This window comes from Aureobasidium subglaciale, assembly GCF_000721755.1.
Source record: "Aureobasidium subglaciale EXF-2481 unplaced genomic scaffold scaffold_26, whole genome shotgun sequence".
Classification (NCBI taxonomy): Eukaryota; Fungi; Ascomycota; class Dothideomycetes; order Dothideales; family Saccotheciaceae; genus Aureobasidium; species Aureobasidium subglaciale.
This window is the reverse complement of record NW_013566969.1, coordinates 39,792-47,360: the sequence shown is the minus strand read 5'-3', so window position 1 is coordinate 47,360 and position 7,569 is coordinate 39,792. Positions and strand designations below refer to the sequence as shown.

The following is a 7,569-nucleotide window of genomic DNA, read 5'->3' as shown; positions in this document are numbered from 1 at the left end:
TTAGAACTTAGCGGTATATTCGGATACTAAAGTATACTAACGGATATACTAAATAAGGCGTATAGTAACCTTATCTTCGTTAGAGATACTAAAGATACGGCGTATCTCGGTCTTAAACTTAATAAAGCTTATTATAATCCCGTTAGTATCCTTACGTTTATTAAGGAACTTTTAAAGCATTAGTTTCATCTAGTGCTAGGCTCTTTTATAGAGGTAGGTACTAGTAAAGATAGTCTTCTTAGCTTCCTTTATAAGAGTAAAGATATAGTAAAGATCTATCTAGTTAAGCTAATCGTTAAGCCCCTAGCGGTCTCTATAGTAGAGGTCGGGCTTAGCGACTTTACTATCGTTACGAGTAGTACTAGTAAAGCGGTTTCTACTAGCCTCGCTAGGTATACCTTTTAGGGTAGTATTACTTAAGTGACTTATTCTAAGGGCGTTTAAAGTTATTATAGCTAACTATCTAGGATAAGATAATAGGTTATAGGGTTAGACTCGTAAAGCGGAGTGTTAAGCGAAGTAAAGNANGTAGTATATAAAGTAGTNTATACTAAAGGGACTNTTAGAATAACTAATTAAGTTAAACGTAGGACTACCTAAGGTCGTCCTACCTNCCTATATACTTAATAGATAATGAGTGTATATAGGTTACTCTATATACTCTATTATGCTCTATAAAGCAGAGTAGCAGAGTAGGGTAGAGCAGATAGCGTGTTATATAGAGTGCTCTATTCCGCTAAGGTGCGGGGAACTATAGAGTAGGCTGTATAACCCTATCCGAGGTAGGATCGTAATAATAGCCTCGGTCCTCTCGTAGTTTTTAAGAAGGAATAGGGCAAGATAAACGGAGAGGTATACTATATAAAAGTACTACCTTCTACGTACTAATTTATAGTAGATTACAACTATCATTATTAGGCCTTAGATAATCTTATATTTATAGAAGATAACGCCTCTATCTATAAGGCCTTCGTAACGCGTAATTATTACGCTAAACGAGGGGTTACTTATATAGATTAGCCTCTAAACTTACCTGATCTTAATCTAATTAAGAACCTCTAGCGATTACTAAAATAGAGGGTTAGTAGACGATTTCCGAAGACGAAGGAAGAAGTACGTTAGTACGTAGAGGAGGAATAGTTAAAACTAGACGAACGCGACATCCGGAAGTACGTATAAAGTATATACAAACGTTACGAGGCAGTTATTACAGCGAACGGCATATATACTAAGTAGTAGAAGCCTTATATCGATAAATTAAGTAGTCGTATTTAATGAATTAAGGTCGTCGAGTTAATGCTAATGCGTAGTAGCGAATAAACTTCGGCGAAGGGGGGTGGTAATCCGTTCTTGCACCCCCCTTGTATTCAGAGCACAGCGAAGCACCGACAAATCCGGAGTCATCCTACTGGAAACTGCCGATAGGGCGAGAAGGCCGCACAAAAAGTCACGCGCCGGATGCCAGGCTTGCAAGCGCCGACGAATTATATTTGCTGGTGCTATGGAAATATGGAAGCTGAATTCTGAGCAAGTGTGATGAGGTCAAGCCACGGTGTAGTTATTGCCAGCGCCAGCGCAAGGACAGCCCATGTGTTTACGAGGTGGATGCTATGAGGCAAATGCAGTCGCAACGACTGACAGCCTCACCAACAACCTTAATGAATGATTTGTCTCTCGGAATGATTCAACTGGATCTTACTGAACTGCTTGGGACCGCTGCCAAGGGGTCATTATTAACGAACGTCGTCCACACGCTGCAGCATTTCCGTAATACCACTTCAAGGACGCTCGGTGGGTGTGCCATGCGTGCAGTCATGCACGAGCACGTTCCACACTCGGCATGGCAGCAACCTTTCATTATGCACATGATTCTGGCTCTTTCCAATGCGCATCTCCGACGTCTAGCAAACCGAACAGAGAGCAGTGCCAACCATGCTCTGCTTGAAGCCGTTCACTGGCAGCGTGGGCTACAGAATTATCGAACCGCAGTTTCCTTGGCTGATCCGACTGCTTCTCAGGAATACGGTGATGCGCTAGTGACTGGATCCTTGCTATCTCTATATTACAGCACCACTCTCGACGGCGAGATGGCTCCTGACGCTTTCATTGTCGATTACGAAGCCGCCGTCGAGACGATGCTTGCTCCACTTGCATTATCTCACGGTCTGAGAGCTCTACGAATGACTCTGGGCACCTTTACACCCTCCTCGATCTTCGCATCTGTCTGGGCATTGGCAGCGCCCAAAGGATCGATGCCCATTCGCGAGCCTAAAACACCGGACTCGCTCTTCATCCTCGAGATGATTTGCAACCTCAACATCGGCGACGATATGGTTCAAGAGATGGTGCGCAGCATAGCTGATCGTCTTGCACCTATCATGTTCTCATCTGGAACCGCAAACTACCGTGATGACATTCTCCGATTTGGCGGCAAAGCATGGCCACACCTTTGTCAACTGCTCGCTGGGAGATCGCCACAAGCAATGATGCTCCTGTTCTGTTGGTTCAAAGTACTTGGAGGGACAAGACAGTGGTGGGCGAGTACAAGAGCAAAGTTGCAGGCGGAAGCGATCAAAGTGTATCTTTGTTCGTTGCCTCCGCCGATCGAGGATTTGAGCGCCTGGTCATTTTGCCTTGTCACTGTCTTTGCTTTTGAGTCTACAGATCTGATGTCGACTGCGGATGCAAGTAACCGGTTGACTGACTCGAGATGAGACCAATACCAGGCCATGTTTGAACACCTAACATCTCCTGCTTGATCCGCTATCAGAGCACGTGAGCAAGACGCGTGAAGCATGCACAAATAACGATGACGAAGCTAGACGACTTTTGCAGAACAAGCTCTTAGTTTTTATTGTCGACGACTACGGACTGAGATTCAATCTTTCTTGCTTCGGCGACACACTCTATCAATTGCTTACTCCGAATTCAGACCGACCATCTTCAGAGAGTCCTTCCACAGACGCACTTCTCTCTCGGGATCGTAGGCATGAGCAACGCGGCCAGTACCTTCTGCACCACGACCGTCCTCCACGAGAGGCGCGACATCACAGTCAGCAAGGTACAAGCCGCCCTGATTCTCCCACTCTTTTCCGACAGCAGCCCAAACAGTGGTAGCAGCACCCTGCTCAACAGACTTCATGACCTTCAAGATGGACTCATCACCCCAACCATCCTTTGCGCTGTCGTCCAAATGCCTTGTCAGCTCAGTCATGATGAAGCCCGGGTGAGCGCTGTTTGCATGCAGACCACGAGATCCGTAGCGTCGCTCAATCTCGTTGGTCATGTAAATGTTGGCTGTCTTGGCCTGTCCATACGCAACCCAACCATTGTAACCACCCTTTTCGAAGCTGTAATTCCCAGACTCATTAATGGAGCAGATGCGATGAGCTGATGAGGAAAGGTTGACTACGCGAGAAGAGCAGTCAGGTGTCGCACTGGCTAGAAGAGCGGGCTTCAAGAGCTCGAAGAAGAGGAAGTGGGCCAAGTGATTGACGCCAAATTGCATCTCGAAACCGTCTTTGGTGTGCTCGAGCTCGGGTAAAGCCATGATACCGGCGTTGTTGATGAGGATGTTAACTTGGCCACCAGTAATTTTGAGCACTTGCTCAGCAGCAGCACGCACGCTATCGAGAGATGTGTTATCCATAGTGACAAGCTCGGTACGTCCTGGCACCAGAATATCGCCTAGAGCAGTCTTGGCCTTCTCAAGGTTGCGGGCAGTCAGAATCAGTTTGGCACCAGTGTGGAGAAGTGCTCTTGCTGTCTCGATGCCGAGACCTGCGGAGGTTCCAGTAATGACAATGACTTTGCCGGCGAGTGTCCCTTCAGCTTCTTCGTCTTTGATGATTTGAAGGGCGGTAGGGCGGGCATCGCCGGGTCCATTAGGTGTCGCGAAAGCGGATGCGTAGCGAGACATGTTTATTTGGAGGTCTTTGACTTGTTCGTATGCTTGTCAGACTGTTTGTTTTGGTGATGATGAAAATTGTCGAGACAGGCCAGAAAGTATCTTATATGCTTGTGATGCTGTAGAGGATATTGCAATTTCTCGGAGGCCTCATCTTGGTGGTTTGAAGTTGCTCCGTTGCCTGTCAGCAAAACCGCTTGCGGCGCATACTCGCATAGACCACACCGGAGTTAGCTCCAAGAACATCTCCATCGTCAAGGCGGAAATAGTGTAGCCAAGAGTATTGATGGAGCCCTCGCAGGAAGAATTCCCACATTTGGCGGTGCCTCAAACTCTAAAACTACGGCGTCGGATTCACGGCTGCCACTTCGGGCTGTGTTCTGTGGTCCGGCTCTCTTGACGAGTCGGACCCGATCTTTTCGATTACCAACCAATGTGTCCTGTCGTTGCGGAGATTTCGTCGTGTCTGTCCGGCCCCGGCGCTTCCTGCCGAGCCTGGAGACGGAGGTTAAATTGCGCCGGGCGCGTCATCACAGCCACGGTCTCCTTTGCCAGATGGAAAAGGTATGACGTCTCAAAACGCGAACGTTCCTTCCTCAACTACAAGACGGCTAGAAGCATGAATCACTGTTGTTCAGCAGCCAGAGTGTTAAGTACCGGATGCATCTCGTTTCCGCATCGTACGACTAGAATGATGAGCTTCAAGACATCCTGACCAGACCAAGGAAGATTAACAAGGTCAGATGATCTGCTTGACCATTGCTTACGAATCAGTGTAGGAGTATCCAAGAGACTATCCAAACTGCGAAGCAAAGTCATCCTCATCTCCTGATTTTCGAGCAGAGATGCACATGGGAGACTTAGCCACATCTTGAATCCATTGAAGATTGTCATCATTGTTCTCGGATGGAGTGAGATGGGCTTTTGTTGTTCATCATACAGCGGCCGGGGGTAGTGGGACATGTGGTCGTATGTTCTTGTCGTAATGTCACTTTGTTGCTGCTTGCTGACCCAAGCAGTGTTTACCAGTTCAGAGAACTCAGACGGCGGACGTGTCGGTCGGAAGATGGGTTCCTGGAAGTAGTCCATCGGGAATGGAAGCTCTGGAACAGTATCCCACGTAGTCGCGCAGATGATCTCACACCTGTTGATTGGAAAAGCATCCGTCAGTTATTCTCGTTCGCCAGCATCATCAAGAAGATCTTCTACTTACATCGAGATCAGAATCCATAGCTTTGGATAGCCTCGTAAAGAAGACAACCCACCTGGACGATGATTGATGATGTTACGTAGCCCGCGAAGATGCAGAATAACCTGTACGTCGTTCTCACGAGCATGCTTATCGGAGGTCAGCAAAAACGTAATATTCACGAATTAAGCATGTCACTGACTGCTTCAAAGATGCTCGCTGTAATGGCCGCAATTGTGCCAACACTATAACACCTTCGAGGGTCTTCAATTGCTCGTTGAGTAGCCCTCAAAGCTTCCAGACGTAATATCACCGGAGTAGGTCCGTCGAGGTCAAAGGGCACATTGGGCTTCGTCATAAGAAATCCATACTTCGTCGCCAGCATCGAATCGACTTGAGCGCTGACTGCTGGGTCCAATTGACTCAGTTCCCACCATAGTTCTGCGTGGAAGTCGCAATCTTGTGTCGCGAACCTAGGATGATAGCGCACTACACTCAAAACATCAGTAAAGAATGCAGGTGGCTGGCAGGTGGTGGTGTCAACATACTTCGACTAAAAAGAGACGCCTGAGTTGTTTCATCGAACAGTGAGTGGGGGATGTATTCCACGACGTTTTCGACATCCTCATCACTTGCCGAGCGTGCATATGTCGAAGCGGAGTGTTGCGACAATGTCACCGAATAGGGCGAGCCAACTGCAGGTTCCACTTTGTACTCGCAGTGAGATGGTTCGTTGTCGTTCAAGACAAAATGACCTTGCAACACCACTTTCCCCTTTTGAGGCCCCCTCCGCGACTTGCCAATCGCCTTCATGACATGTTGTTTGATCAAGGACCGAGTCGAGGCATCTCTCTGTTTGCGGGGGTTACCCACCTCATTAACCCATAGCAAGGACATTTCGCTGAGGGCAAGACGAACAAGGATGCTGTGAAATTACAAGAGGACTGTAGAGGACGTACCAGTAGTGCTCAGCTCACATCACAGGACGCCAACACCTTTTATCAAGTGCCAAATGATCCTTCCTACAATCCCTATTGGGACGAGTTTTGCGAGATGCAGGAACGGATCAGGGACTTGTCATCGTGGTATGAACTCTATCTAGGCGTGCTGTAAAATCCACGCAAAAACCATGACAGCGAGTCTTTCCAGAATACCTTACAGTAAGCCACCACCTTGTCCGATGTAACAGTCCACTTGATTGCCAGTGCCGCATCTGCTTGAAAAGTTGGATCGACTGCAGATACTACACGAAAGTATCATGATTGAGAACCTTTGTATAGCGCTCATGCAAATCGCTAGCCGCATTCGACGGCCTAGCTTAACTTGCCGAGTCATTCGCCCAATCAAGCTCGTTATGTGCAACGGTGAATTTTGCCAAAGGCAGTCGAAAACTAGCGCCGAGAAACGTCACATGCGATCGGAGGTCACAACCGGACACGTTTCGGCACCCGTTTGAGCGATCACAACTGCACTATGACGGAGCACACTCCTCGAAAGCCACCTTGAGATGGCAGTATTGCTTGCATGGTGGGCTTGGTCCAACAACTATACCAAGCTCAATGAAGCAAGAAGAGAGCTTTGGAGTCTTGCCGAGACTTGCAGTGTGCGCGAAGGCAGTCGCATTCAAGACGATAAAGTTCCCACGCGCCGGTCTCGCCGAACTTCGAAGGCGGGCAGCTGCCACCTGCAACCTATTTGGGTTAGTCGTGTCCCAGAGAGACGGTGAGCTCAGCTCGATGGTATCCAGGTCCATGGTTTGACATCAGGAACTATCTACCATGGTCGCACTCGACAGGAAGCCATTTTACGGAGAACAAGAAATCAGCTGCATGGATAGGACATATGGGAGCGGGAGCTGGCAGATCTGTTTGCTTGACAGATGGCAGGAACGGCAACTTTTTACATACAACCGGACAATCATCTCCGCACCCTATCGTCGACAAGGCGAACCTTCCAGGAAATGAAACATGACGGATGGAACTCCTGATCCCTATGTGCAGAATACTGTCACACCCTTTGCTTCGCAAGGATTCAAGCAGTGCAACAACAAGCTGTACGAAGGCACAATAAAATCCCGAATCGATAAGCCTGGTTCCGCCAGCTGTTGACCTCGCCAGTCTCAGCTTCCCTCTGGTCGAGTATCTTATTCTTTCTGATGCACCACCATCTGGCGACTAGACAGGAGATCATGGTCAGACCATACCGGGCTATGATCACACCGCCACTGGTCTGGTATCTCGGCTCTTGTCGAGTGTCGCAGGTCATTGGTCATGATGGATGTGATGATCCGTGTCGTCTTGAGCGTGAAAGAGGGTCGGGGATCGTGCAGACGCTGCAGTAAACGCTCGCGCGGCGCATGGTCGACCCAAGTTTCCGTCCTGTCGAGTCGGAGTCATGAACCAGGTCACGCAGAGTAAAGTCGAGCGTTTGGGCAGCCATTTTACGAGAGCCACGATTTTTGTGTACAAGCGCC

General features: G+C 48.3%; 3 protein-coding genes across 3 annotated transcripts; 1 reads left to right on the top strand and 2 right to left on the bottom strand.

The window, feature by feature from the left end:
- Positions 1-1,504: 1,504 nt before the first annotated feature.
- AUEXF2481DRAFT_450721 (uncharacterized protein) lies at positions 1,505-2,815 on the top strand. Its single transcript, XM_013484850.1, has one exon. It carries the CDS (start codon positions 1,611-1,613, stop codon positions 2,712-2,714), a length of 1,104 nt encoding a protein of 367 aa, XP_013340304.1. The 5' UTR covers positions 1,505-1,610; the 3' UTR covers positions 2,715-2,815.
- Positions 2,816-2,859: 44 nt separating this feature from the next.
- On the bottom strand, positions 2,860-3,989 carry AUEXF2481DRAFT_43681 (uncharacterized protein). The gene has a single exon (XM_013484787.1). It carries the CDS (start codon positions 3,917-3,919, stop codon positions 2,918-2,920), a length of 1,002 nt encoding a protein of 333 aa, XP_013340241.1. The 5' UTR covers positions 3,920-3,989; the 3' UTR covers positions 2,860-2,917.
- Positions 3,990-4,225: 236 nt separating this feature from the next.
- AUEXF2481DRAFT_450724 (uncharacterized protein) lies at positions 4,226-5,612 on the bottom strand. The gene is made up of 3 exons (XM_013484849.1): positions 5,299-5,612; positions 5,121-5,245; positions 4,226-5,051 (listed from the first exon to the last, which is right to left on the bottom strand). The coding sequence occupies exons 1-3, from the start codon at positions 5,479-5,481 to the stop codon at positions 4,532-4,534; spliced, it is 828 nt and encodes a 275-aa protein (XP_013340303.1). The 5' UTR covers positions 5,482-5,612; the 3' UTR covers positions 4,226-4,531.
- Between the last annotated feature and the right edge of the window lie 1,957 nt (positions 5,613-7,569).

What these genes read in the sequence shown, in the direction of transcription:
- AUEXF2481DRAFT_450721 (XM_013484850.1), top strand. Translation starts at nt 1,611, where the DNA reads ATGAGGCAAATGCAGTCGCAACGACTGACAGCCTCACCAACAACCTTA.
- AUEXF2481DRAFT_450724 (XM_013484849.1), bottom strand. Translation starts at nt 5,481, where the DNA reads ATGCTGGCGACGAAGTATGGATTTCTTATGACGAAGCCCAATGTGCCC. An exon ending in CAGCGAGCATCTTTGAAGCA is followed by an intron (nt 5,246 to 5,298) that starts GTCAGTGACATG and finishes ACCTCCGATAAG; the next exon opens with CATGCTCGTGAGAACGACGT. An exon ending in CTATGGATTCTGATCTCGAT is followed by an intron (nt 5,052 to 5,120) that starts GTAAGTAGAAGA and finishes TCCAATCAACAG; the next exon opens with GTGTGAGATCATCTGCGCGA.
- AUEXF2481DRAFT_43681 (XM_013484787.1), bottom strand. Translation starts at nt 3,919, where the DNA reads ATGTCTCGCTACGCATCCGCTTTCGCGACACCTAATGGACCCGGCGAT.